General features: G+C 38.4%; 1 protein-coding gene across 2 annotated transcripts in view; it reads left to right on the forward strand.

Annotated features, from left to right (window-relative positions):
• The window catches only part of LOC122774806 (mannosyl-oligosaccharide 1,2-alpha-mannosidase IA), a 170,960-nt gene that overhangs the window by 93,249 nt on the left and 59,186 nt on the right, over nucleotides 1-18,525 (forward strand). For both annotated transcript variants that reach the window (XM_044034334.1, XM_044034335.1), the window contains exon 3: nucleotides 7,874-7,989. In XM_044034334.1, the coding sequence (XP_043890269.1) occupies nucleotides 7,874-7,989 (116 nt within the window). The remainder of the gene's footprint in view (nucleotides 1-7,873; nucleotides 7,990-18,525) is intronic.

An 18,525-nucleotide genomic window follows, 5' to 3' on the forward strand; every position in this document is an offset into this window, starting at 1 on the left:
TTACGCTCAAACAGCACACCATCCAAATCTTGTCCTCCATCCTGTCTGCAGGACTACTTGAGACTCCATCTTCTCAAAGGATGATTGGAGGATGCGAAATAAATTGCAAACACAAATTGTCCAGTGTGAAGATTACAAATTTTGTAAAAGTAAAAAAAAAAAAAAAAAATCGATTATACCCTTGTACCCAATGATAATCAGTGGGACTAGTTTCTCCCACTGAATATTCCTCCCCTTGCCATGTTCAGCTCAATAACACTACTTAATCTGGCATTTTCTCAACTTACTTTCTTTTTTCAATAACCAATCTGTCTGTGAGCGCCATCGTCTTACCTGCAGTCCACTCACCTACAGAGTCATCTCCCCCATGTACTTTCACTGCAGCACTAACCATGTGACCTGAATAGCAAGCAGCTACATATCATTAACATCACAGTGGCTTGCCCTGTCTCTCTGGTGCCAGGTAGCATTAGCACTAACAAGATGCTCATTGCCCTTGCGATTGATAATTGGTCACTAGCAACCGTTGGATACAGAGTGGTGTAATTAGTGTGACGCCCTGTGTCTGGATCAGTTATCTTCACTTTGACGTGGTGAATAGGGTAAACAGGGTGGGTTATTGACCACATATTTTTATTTTATTCTTTTAGTTGCTTGTGTCATGAATCTCAAGCTGAAATGAAAGATTTATAACAAACTTGTTGTTCTTGATTTCCCATGCACCTCATTTAAAAAAAAAAAAAATCTGATCTTTGTTGTTTGGTTAAGCCTCTAATGTTTAGTCAGTCAGTGGAATTTACAATGAACATTGAAATGGTATTTCAGTCATGTCTGCATACATTGTGCATGCACATCATACACTGCACATGTTGGTTAAACTAAATTAGAGAATACATGTTTTCACTGAATCATATCCTCAGGGATAATAAGTAATTGTCCTGATGAATGTATACTGTATATATGTTGTGTATACATGTATGCTACAGTATTATGCAATGTGTGTCCCCTGGACTCAGAACTCCTGAGGAGTGTATAGCATGTACTGTAAATGGTGCAGCGTCTAGTTTATATATGAGGTCTGTAAAAATTTGGGCAGATACTCTTTAATTAAATATAATAAATGTTTAATCTTTTCAATAACTATTTACTTATGTTAAAAATACTAGAAGGAAGTTCAGTGTTTCTTTATACTTATACTATATATTTAAGTATGGTGTATAATGGCTTTAAAATAAACAGTGTTTGGTTTTCATACCCTTAGATTAAGCTTTTCATGAAATTTTGGCAAATACTTGCTTACTGGAGGCTACCAGCATGCAACAACATGTTTCTTCAGTAGCCTGATCGGACATGCATTTTGAATTTAAAGGCAGAAGATTACAATACAAATATGAAAGAACAGACCTGCCTACAGAAGTCTGATACAATGAAGGCGGAAACAGCAGAGTGGGAAACTGGAAGGAGTTATGAAAGAGTGTTTACGTATCGTTCTGGTATTCAAAGTCCATCGTAATTGCCTGATGCTTGGGAGATGGAGGGGTGATTGTGGTAGTCCTCAGTTTTTCCACATTCTACATTCTCACCAGTAGGCGTCACTAATTATTACACACTGGACCTTTAAGAGTTTGCACAGCTCATGCTTAGTAAGGCCCAAATCCAGAAAAAAAACAAGAACTTTACGAGTTTTTTTTTTGGTTTTTTTTGCTGTGCTGTGGGCAGTAGGCCTTCTTCCAAAGAAAACAAATACAAAGAAAACAAAGTATTGATTTGAGAGTTATTTTATTGATTAGGAAAATGTTGTTTGCTTCCTCATAGTAAAATAATAGTCTGTTAGCTTACGTGGGATTTGAACTGCTAACGTTGTTAGCAACATGCCCCTAAAGTAAATTATTTTTAATTTCTTTACACTGTGGGCTTGTTCGGGTTATGTGGAAGTAATATGCAGGAGTAGAATTAAAAAGTTACAAATAAACAATGAGAATGACGGTGCTCTGAGTAATGCTAACACAAAAAGTAAGTGGCACTAACACTTGTAAGCACCGGCACGTCAACCTTCTCAGTGTATAGACTTACAGTGGTAGCAGAGCAGCGTATGCTCAGTGTAAAGCTGTTGAAGCTGTTTAGTCGGCAAGTAAATGCCAAAATCCTTCGAGCCAGAACCTGGATTCATGTGTGTTGGGGTAACCCCAAATATTTCCACCTCTTTGGCCCTGGAACAGTATTAGTCTCCTCTGTGCTCCTTGACTATGGAGCATGAACACAGTCTCCTTCTTCTTACATAAGTTTATGTTAATATTAGGAAAATATTCCACTGTGGCAGAGATGTATCTGATGAGTTACACTTTGATAAAATGACTGGACTTCTGTACAATGATACATACAATGCTCTTCATGCTATTAGTCCATTACACATAAAAAATGGTCTATTATACAGAAATAGATGATGAAGGAAGCTACTGAACAATTAGAATCGAGTATTAAAAACAAGCTGTGAAATGAGTCATGTAGCGGTCTTCCCACAAGCACTGGTCAATACTGATTTTACTTTTTTCAAAGTCTTTCTCACCAACAAAACACATCATACAAGTCTCAGAATAAGCTGTCTCTGCTCCTCCCTCTTTTCCTCTTATTTAAAAAAAAAATCAGAGGATGCGGTCATATTTCAACAGTGCTATAAAGCCACTGCTGGGTGCATATTAGAGAAGTGCTGTCATGACATACAACCGTCCTGCAGTGAGTGATTGATAATGTGGACTCTGGCTGTCTAATGTAACCCTTCCTTGACCAACAATTACTGGCCTGTGACAGCCATGATGAATGGACATCCACCAGCCAATGTCACACTGAAGGCTTTCTGTGTACTTAACTTGCCTAAACACACATAACACTGCAGCCGCAACAGTTGTCTAATATTGTTGGTCCACTAAATCAGCTCTTGCTTGGCCAGCCATAGACCTGAGAAGACCTCTGAAGTGTCCTGTGCAGTGGTGGATGCTGGTCTTTGAAACAGAGAAATTAATTTCAGGCCCAGTTACTTTTACATAAATTCTAACATAAATTTTCCAAACGAACAACTTGAAGAAGCTGAGCTTCCCTGGAAGTGATGTTTTACCGCATTTGTCCAATCAGCGTCAAGCTCACCACAATGAAAAAAAAACATTTCTGTGTCGTTCCATAGAGAACAGTTGAAACTGAGTTTCAAATGGTTTTATTGCTGAGGCTGCTACGGGAATACGAAAATCACGTAAGTCGATTCGTCTTCCATGATAAACAGGAAGAACTGAAAGAACAAATTACACATTCTCATCGCGCTCTTGCACCCCTTTAGTTTTGAAATGTAAATACAACACAGTACATATTTGACGGCATTTTAGCGGAAGCTCATAGCAATTAGACATCCAATTGTGAGAATAGACTGCGGGTGTTGAAGAAACACTGGCTGCAAGGGAGTGACATTGTCACCCAATCAGCTGACTGTCATGGGTGTAGCTCCACCTGAACCATGCTATTACTCTGGTACACCAAGGGAAGGGTACTGAAAAAAGGAATGGTTGGGGCAGGTTATTTTGGTACTGTTACCAATGTAAACGCCCAAAAGTACATACCGTTGCTTGGGTTGGGTATTGGGTATACAACAAATTCAAAGAATAAATAAAAACAAACTGCATTACAATAGTGCTTCAGGAAATTACAGTCTTGTAATATATTTGTGTTAACCCATTGGTTCCACACTGGTGTGTGTGTGTGTGTGTGCGCGCGCGGGCGTACTTTGGTTAGGCATAAACTAGTTATGGTTAAGGATAATGTTTTGTTTAGTCTAAATAAATTGAAGTCAGTGTAGTGACCTAAGAAGAACAACTGCACAAACCTGTGTGTGTGGTGAGGGGTAGCAGAGCAGTGCAGAGTTCGAAAGAAAAGCAGTGATGCCACTTAAACAATGGTTCATGGAAACAGCTCTGGCACAAAAATTAAGTACCTAAGTTTGTGTTGTGATCTGGTACTGTTGACATTGATGGTAATAGTAACCAATGCCATATTAGCACATAGTATTGTGATACAACCCATTGTAGTGAATCTGAAGCTCTTTCATTGACTGATAGTAACAGTTTATCACTAGACTATGCTCCAATAAAATGTGGACAGTTCCTTTCATTCATATTTGTTCAGTCATTATCTAAAGCATTCATAGTAAGTAAATGTGAATATTGCTTATGAGTCTAATGAGCCATCAAATTTGATGTGAAATGTATTGAGGACTTTATAATGCATACAAATGCAAATGAAGAAAAACACTACAGGATTTTGTGTTATCAGAATGTCGAGTGTCATCATGAGCATGATTATCAGTTTTCATACACACTAGCAAATACCCATTCTTTAAACAATCCCTTGGGCATCTTCCATTTGAAGTAAAGGGCTACTGAAATAAAGATGGCCTTAGACCATGGAATCCAAAGGAGTTCACTGTGAGTGATTGGTCTGCTGCATCTATCCTCAGAGTCAATCAATCATCTTAGGTTTGGTGCTGTTTTCAGAAAGAAATTTCCGTCACTCTGCAGTTTGCATGCAGCCACAGAGAGTTGCCTCTTGGGTTGGGTAACCAGACGGCATTATAGCTATTTGATTACACCCCTCCTCTCGGCTGTCACGTCACCATTTGTGATGGAATAGAGATAGGGCTGCTCAGTAAGCAAACTGAAAAAAGTCCCATCCTATATCAAAGAGTGACAGTTTGAATTACTCCTGTAAATACCATAAATCTGCTTCACACTACATATGTAGTAGAACATGGCTAACAACCTTGGCAGATGGTGCTGCAGAGTTATGTAGTACTACATGTGTCTTGCTTTAGGCTGGCACTACCCTGACGGGATGGTGTGACTTGCCAGCAGACAACCAAAGACAATGGGTATTCAGAAGTGGGTGGTTTATCTGAACTGTATAGAAATACTGTATAAAAGCCATGGCATAGTACTATTCAACAAGATGAGTACTGGTATGTTTTGTTGCTTTGTGAGAAACCTCCAGGACAAAGACAAAAAAATCTATCTTTAAAACTGCATTTCTCTTCCTTGGACACCTGTAGTTCTGTATTTACAAATATTATTATCTAGCTTGGGTGAACTCATGTGAGAGTCAGTGATTTGGTTTTGTCCCTGCAGACAAATCTAGCAAGGATGGGGTTTTGTCCAACTTCACAATCTCTGAAAAAAAGGCAACCAAGAGGTGGGCTTACCGCGATGATGGCTGAGAAGCAACGTCTTGCAGCTTTTGTACACATCCAGCGTGGCGCCCACCGAAGAGCAGCTGTCTTCTGATTGGGCGGTCTCTTCCATTTTAAGCAACTTGATCCACGGACCTCGTCCTGGCAAAAGTCATAAGACGCCATTACTCAATAGCTCCTAGAAAAGAACAACAAACACATTTGTTGACATGTTTTTCGTTGCACTGCATTCATCATCCAGATCATTGGTTTGACTGGTTGTAGGTCTATCCAATTGCCTACAGAGGGACTTTCATCTATGTCTGTTGGTCAAACTTCTTGAGAGGTGACTACAACCGATCCAAACTCAAACAATGGAGCTATATGGAGAGCAGAATCCTTAAAGAGACTTTCTTCTTTTCATCATTTTGTGTTGCCCAAAGGTCATTAGCATATTTAATGTTATCTGGAATCACTATTAAATCTCACCGGTGCAATTATTTTATAAGATTTTGTGTTTCCAGGTTGCTGTATGGTTGCATCAGATCAGTTCTACTCCAGGCTACATTGTTCTCAGTGATGAACACTTGGGAATTTTCATCACTTTTCCATGTCAGTTTTCACACTATTGCATTTTTTTCAAGTCAGCCACAATGTGAGCCTGCAAGCAGTTTGATTCACAGCCTATTTAGTTACATATTCAATTATTATTCTCATTTTAATATTATCTATCTAATATTCTAATATTGTTTATAAACTTCCAACTGCCCTTGAACTCTTTATAGTAATTCATTAAGGTTATTGTTATGTTATAGCTTTGTCATTGAAACTCTGCTACATTTGCATAATATTTGTTCAGAATAGGCTGCACAATCTCTCATAGGACAGCCAGGGTGGAATAAGCACCCTTTAGCATTTTACATTTAGATGTAGTATAGTTCTTATAGTATAGTTGGCGTACGATGATGTCTAAAGTGTGGGGTGGAGGCATTCTAATCAAAATGGTGTGTTGATAGCAGACTGAATGCCTGAATAAATGAGAATTAACAGCGAGAGCAAGGGGCTAACTTGAAATGAAACTATCCACAATATAATGGTTACAAATATGCTTTACAAATGACACCTTGTAGAAAGTACTTGTGTTGTGTTTTTCTGGTTTATCCACTGCACAAATTCAAGACTCAACAATGACTGTCTTTACATGGACACTGATAATAACCAGGTTAAGTCTCAGAAATACACAGCCATACAACAGCATTTCCCGACTACATTTACAAGAATAAGTGCACACTCAGGAAGAATAACGACAAGATTATGACATGCAGCATTCCATTTTGCGAAGCCCTGTACATGTTTTGGGGGGTTGTGCCGATGTAGCATCAAAAAAACCTGTGAAATGCTTTTTGATGTCTTTTTGTATTCAAGCCAGTTGTGCTCCTATCATCCCTGTCGTTACTAAGCAACCAAAACCTGTGCAATTAGATGACAATGAAGTTACAGCAGTTTACTCAACCTCCCTGACTCAACCCACTCAACTGAAGTAAAAAGTCAGGTTAAAGACAACTCACTTCAAATCTCTTTCAGAAGTCTCTGAAAGAAAATAGTTGGAATTGTTTTTTTTCTCGGTGCATCTGGGAAAAACAGGCATGTTTCAATCTTGATCATATTGATCTATTGGAGATTTCACAGCAGTAGAAGCAAGGAGATCAGATTATACTTTGTAACATGTAAACTGGCATGAATGGAATATTCTTTTAGCCAGCCGTGCAAACATCGTAATCAGAATAATGTCTTAATCAGAATGAAGCCAATAGTAAGATTATTGGTGTGCACTGAAACCATGCCTGAAATGAGATTTCCCACATAATGTACAACATGTAAGGTAATAAAGGGAAGCTTTCTCAGTGTAATCCTGTCACAGCTGATAAATGTTTGCTGTAATCAATGCATCAGCTCTCGTTGTTTCCCCTGTGGTGGTTCGATTCCTCAATGACTTGACTTCCATGATACAGTGGCTCATGCTTTATCGCTGATGCTTTGAATCTAAGAGAAAAGATGCTTCTGGGTCACACAAAATTATTTTAGCATCTTCATTCAACATCAGTGCAGCAATTATAGAAGCTCCACATGTATGACTTTGATGTTTTACTTTTTATCACCCACACTGTCTAGTTACTGTTGCTTATCAGAACATTAAAGACTTTCTGTGAAGTCTGATCACTCACACTGCCGTACAAGAACTCCACTTACGTAGCAGCCCATTATTTGTTCTACTCACTCCGTTTTCTCTGTTGATTCAATCTTTTTCAAATATCTCAAATAAATTCAGGGATGAAGTGTCAAACATATTTATAATAAACTGTTACAACAAATGCTACATAAACATGTTAACATTTGAACAGTTTGAAGCCTTCACAAAACCACTTGAAGGCATGGTGAGAACAAACAGAGGTACATATACAGATGTCCATCATTGTCAATCACATGCAACCAATTCATATGAAATTATTGTCCACATGAAAAATATGTCCCATGATTTACAGTTAATTAATACTTAAAATGTCCTTATTTGCTTATAACCATATTGCAGTTTATTCTTTATATTCGACTCACAATGGCTAAATATGTGTGTTTGTTCAGGTACTAATTGAATTCTCATGTATTTTACAGGTGGCTTGAGAGGAGCATCCGTCATTGATTCACTGGACACACTGTATATAATGGGACTGATGGAAGAATATAATGATGCCAAGGAGTGGGTGCAGAACAGCCTGGACCTAAACTCTGTAAGATGCTCCTTCTTGTTGTCTAATTGGACCCTTTATTTACATAATTTCCTGGTTATTCTGTGGCTTTCTTTAATATATCGGTTTTCCCCTTGCAAACCACTGACCCACCATAAGGTGTTAAGACGTTCTGATTATACAGTATTAACACGATAAAGTTGTCACCAGTCGCCTCACATGCTGGATTGATTTTAAGCCGTGCTTTTGTGCTTGAACACAAACATTGTGTCGCCCCGGGTTTGACAGGTTTCCAAAGGGAGACATTCGAGCAGGAATCAAAAGCTTCCTGTGTGGCCACCCTCCACACTGCATTACCAACTGATGGGATTCTCTGCCTCTCTGTAAGGTCTCTGCAAGGCAGAAAATGTGATCAAACAGTAAAAGGGAAAGAGGAGCATCAAATGGGGGTGTTTAAGGCAGAAAACGGAGGGAGAGCACTTGTCTTCAGCAAGCCTGGTGTGCTGCTCACAGATTTGAGATGGCGTGTTTGTTTGTGGTTTTGTAAATTAGAGAGGTCATTTCCTGGCTACCTCACTGTCACCATGTGGAAAAGTGGTGTTTTTTTTGCACTGGTGTGTAATTACATAAAGTTTACAAACTCTACTCTGTCATTATGGCTGTCAATGCTGGGCTTTAGAGGCTATAACCAATAATCATGTCAAGGCTAGAATGACAATGACATTTGAACTTTGGGATGTTTTGTTTGCTGACAATATTTATTTTAATTAGCTTTTGAAAACGACTTTTATTTGGGTTTTTTTTTTGTGCTAATTATTTGCACATTTGAAATATTTTTCAAACCTGTCGATGCAGCATTCACATTGGCCGAGTAATTTTGACGTGCAAAATTGCGACTTATTTTTTTCGGATCGTGATCGATTGTCCCAAGCGACAAATCTACAGCTAACCAATCAGTGTTGTTGATAACTTACAGTCCTCATTGTTTATTCTTTTATTCGCATCATGCTTGCTGTGTATGGGAGGGTGCATCGTAATTTGCATCCGAATTATCCGCACTTTGGAGGCGGAGTCACACCTACACGGCCAGCATCAACATAAACATACAAACTGTGCATCTAAAATTATTGACATATTATCGTCTTCCAACCAGAGGTTTGATTCCTGGCTAGTCTAGCACCTCTCTCTGTTGCATGTCTACCAATATCTCTGTGTCAGCACTGCTCACACTGGTCCTCTTAGTAATTCATCTGCCAAGTATGATGCCTGTCAAGTGACCTGTTGGACAGTTATGTAACAGACAGACTTGCATTTATAGATAGATGAGTCAGACAGGGCCATGGCTTTTTTTGAACCTGGTGCTCAATATGCTTTTATTTTGTAGAGCTCAGCACTGTCGTAATCACTCTTAGTTTCAAGGACAAACAAATGTGCAACGATTGTTAACTTCACCCACTCATGTTTCTCACTAAAGGCACAAACGGAGAGAGGCATGACAACTGACACGAGCGTGCACACACATGAAATCACCCCTAGTTTTTAGTGGCGAGTCTGTCCTGGTGAATGCAGATGACTATTGAAGCTGAGAGAGACTGTAGCTGTTGGCTGTGTCAGCTGTCACAGCCCGAGTGCACACAGCCAGCAATGGCAGCCACTGACAAGCCGCCACACAGTCACCAATCATGGAGACAACAGACGCTGATTTACACTTCGCACCACACTTTGTCATGGGTGTGATCTGCCACAATCTGTCAGCCTCACCTCCTCATGCCTTCATCAGTGGTTTCTGGGGTGGTCAATCGTACCAGGCAGCTTCACCATCTCCTATGAGACAATTAAACTTGACTTATTGTGGGCAATTTTCATTAACCATGCAAATAATTTAGGAGTGGATAATATAAAGTCCTTAGAAAATGGCTGCTTTTCTCTCTGATAGATGTGATGACATTCAGTTATTTCTCAGGAAAAAAAAACTCAGCTTCACAGTAGTTCATCAGAATTCATCTGTGCACTGGATTTGATGGGTCTGTCTTTCTCCCTGAATGGTGTATGGAGTCATGAATGAACAGTAAAATATGGGGAGAGAGAAAGCGTGAATGGCGTGAGGCTTTGTTAACCTAGAAAAACACCGATACCACACACACACACACACACAGAGAGACGCATGAAAGTGTGTTTTTAAATCCTAAATAAGGGTAAAGTCCCAGAGGATCTGCAGTATGCTTTACAAACATTGTGTTGCAGAATATGATCGAGTTGATAGTGTGCTGCCTTGTGTAGTTTGCACATCTACAACGCTCTTGTCGAGAAAATAACTCACTGATTCAAAATACAAATTGCCAGTCAGACTTGAACCAAGCTTCCCAAGAGCCTGAGGAAATGTTCTAATGTTCTAATTGTATTATGATACAACCTAAAGACGTATCTGTTGTATATAATAGTAAATCCAAAAATTACAATTTTGGATTTAATAATACATATTGTTACATTTACAGTATACAACAGATACGTTGAATAATATACATAATATGCATTTTCTTTTTGAATTTCATTACACACTCAGTTGCTACTTCATTATAGAGGGTTACCATGTAACACAACAGCTCTGCAAAATATTTGACCAGGATGTTTATTATGTCCATTTTTCAATGGAATGGTTTTAGATAAATACTAAATCACGGACATTTTCACATATTTTTGTTTTTGGTGTTGAAAGTAGTGAAAATATATTGTTGTATGGTAATCTGTCAGATACACTTCGGAATAATGCAGTGCAATCTAACTGCACCACATAACTACATCCCTCAGTATAGGCATAATGGTTGAATTAACAAATATATCCTTCAATGATTCACAATGAGAAAATGCCACCAAAGACCTCTCTGTGTGTTGTGTCTCAAAACATTGGCAGGGAACAGCATTTGTATTGCTAAAATAAAAAAAATGTTATTTGCACAGCAAATTATTAATATAAGTAAAGTATTCTTTGTTATACAAATGTATTTATTGTTTAAAAAAGGACACTATTATGATTATAAATGCACATTTCATATTTTAATTTGAAAATTGCTTTCTCACTAAGCAGTATTGAGGTTATTTGTATTGCTAAAGCAAAAATGTTATTTGCACAACAGATTATTGAAATATAAGTTAAACGTTTCTTCTAAATTGATTCTATAAATGTTATACTTGACACATTGTTACAATTTTGTGAGAGTTGTGGGGCCCCCGGGAAATTTCTTCCTCCAAAGGGGGGCCCAACAGAAAAAGTTTGAGAACCACTTCACTATATTATTGTCAATATAGCTTGGTCAGTTAAACAGATTAGAATATATTATTATTATTATAGAATGGTTAATGGGTTACATTTTGAAGCCATTAATAACGTGTTATTAATTTCCACACTGGTTTTTATTTTATGCAGTGATTCTCACATTTGATCTCTGCCCCATAAGAGTATACTGAATAATAGTTAAGATGTCGAAAGAAACTTGTCTTATGGCCTTGGAGTATTTAGGTCTTAGCATCAATTTCTAATTATAACATATCCATTTTGCATTCAAAGGCATTTACAGTAAGGGAAAATAAAGGGATTTTCCTTGCACACATTATTCTTAATTACATTACACTGACACTGCAAAGCAGTTTGTCAGATTTATCTGTTCCAGCCTGTCCATAATCCATAGCTGGACACAGTGACAGCCGGTCTATAACTTGTTAGCAGTGAAACAAAGACAGACAGAGCAGGACACAAATGTGGTAGCATTTCTGTACGTTTCAGTCCAACCTATCGGCAAACACTGATATCAGCTGATGCTCTCCGCGAGTAGTCATCCATCCATTTCCATCGCAGGACCAAATATAGAGACAAACAACCATTCAACCATTCACTCTCACTCTCACACCTAAGGTCAATTTAGAGTGACCAATTTACCTAATCCCCATATTATTATAAAGTTTTGTTTTATTACAGGGATCTCTAATAACACAAAATGTAACCAGGAATAATTGTGGTTGTATAATTGTCTATGGGCATAGCATCACAGCTCCTCTCACTAATAATAGAAGAATAATGAAAAGTGATTAATGAAAACATTCAGACTGGATTGTATTCTCTCATATCACCTTTATTATTCATCTCCATCTCCTTCCTCCTGCTCTTTTGTTCAGTGTTATTTTTACTTCCTATCACAGCTGCTGCCTAGTTCAGAATTGTTCATCTTGCGTTGTCATGGAATCTCAGGTAAAATTAAACCACAGATCATTTAACTCAAAGATTCTGTCTTTGTCAGGGCTTTTGCCTGCTTTCTTTCATTCTCTTAGGTCAGATCCACTCGTATATTGACTTGATAAAACCCCAAAGAAGAGGAAAGAGTCGATAATTGATGAACAGGATGTTCCGTTCTAGAGTAGATAAACCACAAATAGAGTTATTTTACAGACTCAAGCCTCACCATTTCGATGTGCTCTCGGCTTTAAGGGTTATGAAGAGTTTATGTGCTCATTCACTCACCAAAGCTTGATGGTTACTGTTTGATATACAATTCAGAGATGAACTGATTTTTTTTTCTTTCATTCAAATCAACACAATGTAGGATCTTGACCTTCAAATAATGTTTCCAAGATCAACTTACAATAGGGTAAATGGTACCCCCATAAAAACCTAGGGCAGTAATAAGCATTAATTGTTACCCAGTGTGTATGTTTTGCACCGAGCTGTGTTATTGAAGTCATCTTGTCTTCGTATCTATCTCATCTTCATAAGTGATTCAAACAATGAGAATGAGAAATAGGTTATATAGGCCTGTTGAAAATGCAACCTCCGCAAATACAAGCACAATCATTCTTTTGTCGTTTATTTTGAGGGTTAGTTTTCATTTTGAACAAATTAACAATGTAAGAAGTCTGTTTAGTTCAATATACAAAAAGTAAAAATAATACTTTCTCTATTTTTTGTGCTGAAACATTTATAAAATAATTGAATAATTTCAATTTCAATTCAAGTCCCTCTTTATAGCTGTATTATTTAATTTTTACCATGTACTCCATGGTGAAAGCCTATTATTTTTTATTTTTACTACCTTTTAACTGACCTTAATTCAGCATTACCCTTGAAGTTGTTGAGCTTGATTCTGGCAGTTACACACTTCTACTCGCTCACCAAACTCACACAGTGCAAGGACAGAGGTGTACATGCAGAGTGGAAATGAAAGAGGCAGCATTCTCCCCCGATAAGTCAGTGACCTATCAAAATGATTTTCAAGCTCTTATTTTTGGGTAATAAAAAGTTACATAGTGCAAAAATGAACGTGTCTATTCTGGTTTACGCTGAATCATCTAGCTCAGAAGCTAAAGAGAGCACATTTTCCTCAGAAGACCACATCTACTCTGCCTTCACAATCATTGCGGTGCTGATATGATGACTTTCATGTAGCCGCTTCAGCAACATGCACTGACAGCAACTCTGGATAAACCACAGTGGAAGTCTCCTGAGCCAAAGCAGGACAACACAGTGACTCGATAATTAGCACATTCTGACCTACAATTCCACATTTCACATGAGACCTAAGTGAGTGTGAAGTCTCATGGGTAACTGGAGAAAGAAGCTGTGGTTTTCTGTCATGCTGCCTGCTGCATTTTCTGCTTTTAAACAAAAGTGAGAAGTGCACATGTTGGCACGTGTAAGCAAAGAATCACTAAACAGGACAAAAATCATGAAAGAACCACAACAGAGTGGGCTTGGATGGACTTCACCAATATTAAAAACATACAGGTCAAAATGTTGACAGTGATATGAAGTGTATTAAAAAGATGTATTTATTTTGTCCACTGTACACAGTTTGAAATTACACCATCATGACAGTCTACTCAGCACTTTGATCAAACACTATTAGCAAGTTAAACCATTTAATTATCTAGTAACATTTCACAACAACATCTAATAAATGGATTTGGAAAATATTTGATAAAGACATTCATTGTCCGCACGCGAACACAAGTCACATTCCATGATCCCCTGACTTTTCCTTTAGCACAAAGTAACCGGATACACACGTGTTCTCTTTATGGTGAATTGAGCATGATCTCTCAATGCTTAAACCAGGAATTATTTTGGTTTATGATAACGCAGGAGTATTGACAACCCTCCTCACCTCCAATCATTCTCAGTTACACCTTGTATTTAGTGCTCATTAGCTTAAAGCACTACTGTGCCTAAGTGCAGTCTTGTACAGCTGTCAGCAGACTCTAAGCCCTCTTTGTGTTGTTTGTTTGCCTCTGTTTAGTGTTGTGCTCTGGCATATGTAAAGAAGCACAGCTGGCATTGTGTCGGTAGCAATGAAGCAGGATGTGGGAATTTGAGATTGTTGTGGAAGACCATACATCCTGCTAAAAGAAATAAAATTAAATCTCCCTGAAGTCTCATGTGCCAGCTTACAGTATGTATGACACAATATGTCTGCTTTAGTTTAATGTCTCAGATCAAAATGTCATAGAAAATAGCTCTCGTGTATTCATACTAGTGCTGAAATAATCCAGATACAATGGCTTTTTTTTGCTTGAATAATCTCAGGTATGTTATTGCTGTAAAATGTGTTCAACCTTAAAAAGTGGATACAGGGCCCAGAGGCCAGAAAGATTTGTGCTGTACACAATTTACTTGCAGACTCTCAGAGGACAAACCTTTTTCCACACACAAGAGGAAGTTTGGTTGAGGGGCTGACTGGGGAGAGCAACCTTATGAAATCTACATCTAGACAATACAGTGTGTGCACTCAACTATATTAAATATTAGAACGGTTGTTCCATTAAAAAATGAATATCTGCAGTAGGCTACACCTCTGGTGGCCACAGTTGCCCTAAATTAACAGTATTGGGGATTTAGATACACCAGTATGTAGAAGCTCGAAATTATATTTTTAATGCTAAAATATAGTGTAAATTTCGGACTATTGAGCGCACCTGACTACAAGCCGCACCAGCAAAATTTGAAAAGATATATGTACTATATTTTGGACATATATAGGCCGCACTTGAATATATATCTATATCTCTAATATATATATATATATCATGTTGTAACCAGTAGTGGCACCAGGATTCAATCTCTTATCAAAGGAGTTTGTTAATGAATGCATCAACTTTATGAATGGCGAGTGAGTGCGTGTGACTAGCACTGAATGATGCGTGGCCCACTTGCGCATCATTCACTGAATGATGCGTCCGTGATCGCGAGTGGGCCACGGACAAAAGTGGGCCCACCTGTAACGCCGCATATGGTTGTAACATGAGATATTTACAAAGAAAGACGCTACACGGAGGTTTTTCGTTGTTGTTTTTATTAAAACAACGTAATTTAAACACGGGGTGAACATGTCTGCATGTTTAGAAAACAAAACAGCACCGACAGGGCATCAACATGCCTGGTTAGAAAATAAACACTGCACCAACATGACAGTAACACGCCTGGTTAGAAAAGAAAACAACATCTTCAGTGCATAATCTTTCCCCGCGTCTCACTTTTGCGTTTACTGCTAGAGAGTGCCCCCCGGTGGCCGTTAGCCAGTAAAAATCTATAAATTAGCTGCACCATTGTATAGGCCGCAGGGTTTAAAGCGTGGGAAAAAAGTAGCGGCTTATAGGCCGAAATTTGGGGTAATTATTATTTCTTAATGTAACATGTTTCCATGTTCTTGAGGCAGATTTTTCAGTCTTTGGCCATTTCTATCGTGTTTTTGAAGCATTTGTTAGTGAGTTGTTTTCACACGCTTGTTTGAGTTTGAAAGTGACAGCAGCAAGGTTGTTGTTTACCTCTGATGAACTGTTTTTGACCCCTATCAACCTCCTGTCCGCACTAAACGAAACCCAGCTCACTCCCAGTCTGAGTGAAAGCAGTGTCATTTACTGTGCCAGTGAGATGCTTCAGTGAGTACACTGTGCCCTGAAGCTGAGGTCAAGCTGAGCTGACATTCTCTCTCAGGATATCGAGGGCAAAGGACATTTTGTGTGGATGGTCCATCATTACAGATATTTAGCAGCATGTTTTGTACCATCCATGATCTTTGTCCTCTTGGGCTCATTTGATAAATGCAAACATAGGCTACTGGTCAGATTTGGATCAGATTCAGAGGCCTTATGGCCCTCTTCAGACCTGCTATTAACATCCGTCCAGAGTAATGTTTTCACAAGTGGATTGCATTGCTTTAAAGGCAACTGCACCCTGTCAGCTCTGTAGGTGGACAGATTGTGCTCATGCATCTGGAATGTGGCTACATGTGTCCCCAACCCACCTCCAAATGTATGGGATTGAATCTGAGGTCACATTCATTACATTACATTACATTACACATTCACATTCAGAACGCAATGGGGGTGTTCAGACCAGCACTTGAAGCTGACTGCAAGTGATTAGATGAGTCAGGATGGATTATTTATCCCAGTTATACCAGATCTGAAAAGGCTTTAATATACACCAGGTGATGTTCACAGTGTTGTTTCCCATTTAATATGCTGACTCCAACTTAACAGACAAAATCTGTTAAAGTGGCTTTACGATTACAGCACATGACACATTGCATCCATCATACACACAGTGTTGGCCATAGCCCCCTGGTGGGATTTAAAGGTACTGCAGATTGGGGAGGTCATTCAAGTTTTTAATTTTCAGTTTTGCAACTAAGTTTCAAATAATTGTAAATATTCATGATCAGTAAAATACATAATAAAAAGAGCCATGGAATTTGTGGGGAGCTAGTATCAGGTGCCACCCAATGTGTTCACCCCTCACATTCACACTGTAATATATCTCTTATTGTAAGTGCATGGGTGGAAGCTGCCAGTTTTGTTGGGTCAGACATAGAGCGGTTGCTTTCATGCGGAAAAAGGAAAGTGTGTGTTTGTTGATAAGAGTTATAATTAAATGTTGTGGTGGGCCACAGGGTGTTTTCAGAATCCAAACTCTGCCTCAGCATTCTCAAGTTTGAAAGATATGAATATCTTTACTGTCACTGAGGGACGATTTGTTTTGCAGTCAGCAGTATTCATGCAGTACATACTTGCCTATGACCTGATATATAGGTATTGCTGTTATTTGGTCATGTTGATGTGTGTGTTTGACACTTATAGCTGTAAGAAGAACATTTGATTGTTGTAAAAGATTGAGTTTTTCCACTATTAAATAAACAAAAAGGATCAAATTGAATATATTTTTATTGAACGGACTGGTACAGTAAGTTGTGTCGACAATTGTATTGAAACTTAAATGATGCATTAATTAGCTCAGTGAATGACCTCTCACACATTTAATATATCATGTGAATCATGTGAATATATACAGTAGCAGAGGCAGCTCAGGTGGCTCTTTTTTTCGAGTAGGCACGCTGGGAGTGAGTGACGCTCCAGTGAGGGACATAGCTCAGTCAGCATGGATAAATACAGTGGGAGGCATATGATGGAACACACAGGCAGACAGTAACACACACAGAGAGGGAGAGTGAAGATGGACTGAAGCAGGGTGAATAACAACAGTGAGTCCAAGTATATCAAATGATCCAATGTGACGGGATTATTGTGATAAAGGACTGGGTGGGGAGCCACTGATCCCCCTTGAAGAAACCAGAGAGCTGGACACACTGTACTGCGCTCCTGATGCGGCCTGCACATGTGTGTGTATTTGAGTTCACCAAACGTAAAGAGAACACCAAGACCTCTGAAAACAAGCTCTGAGCTGTGGAAATAAACAGATGCAGATCACTTGGCTTACTGTATTGATATTCAGGATCCAAGTGAATAAGATGGCGACATGATGGGTGTTGGGTTGTAATTCAGCTCTAATTTACCTCTCTGCCAGCATTCGATCAATAATTTACTAGGCAGTTAATTTATGTTTTAATGGATTTAGTGAAGATGGTTATGATACACACTCTCTCTTTTGTGTTATGATAATGTATAAGGAGACGTTTACTGCTGATTAATTACCATACTGTACAATATAAGCCTATTTAAAGAAATAACATAAATCAAACCTGATTGGATATGAACCATGAGCCAGTAGTTTATCTTAATGTCCCTCTACTTGGACATATCTATTACACTTATGGGAATATGACCACTCTAACAGTCATGTTCACAAAAAATATTTACATTTGACTGATAACCATGACATATTCTTTTGGCTTCTCCCTTTAGGGATCGCCACATCAGATCATGTGCCTCCACCTTGCCCTCTCCCTTGTGTCCTCTTCTGTTACACCATCTGTCCTCATGTTCTCCCTCACAATAATTACATATGCTGTGAAAAAATTAAATTTGAGAGCTTCAGAGACATGACATCTTTGATGTTTCGATTGTTGCTGGGAAATTAAAATACACATCCCACTGTAGCCAACAAAATCTATTTTTGAATTCTCTTTAATTAGTTGTATAATTTATTTTGTCTGACATCAGTTAGCATGTCAATATACTGTAATAATACATTATTTCGTCTGAAAAAAAACCCTCATCAAATATAATATATATGTATACCTTTTAACAAAATTATCCAGTGTCACCACAGTCTTTAAACTGATATAAAATAAATTT

Source organism: Solea senegalensis, linkage group LG9 (assembly GCF_019176455.1).
Source record: "Solea senegalensis isolate Sse05_10M linkage group LG9, IFAPA_SoseM_1, whole genome shotgun sequence".
In the NCBI taxonomy this organism is placed as follows: Eukaryota; Metazoa; Chordata; class Actinopteri; order Pleuronectiformes; family Soleidae; genus Solea; species Solea senegalensis.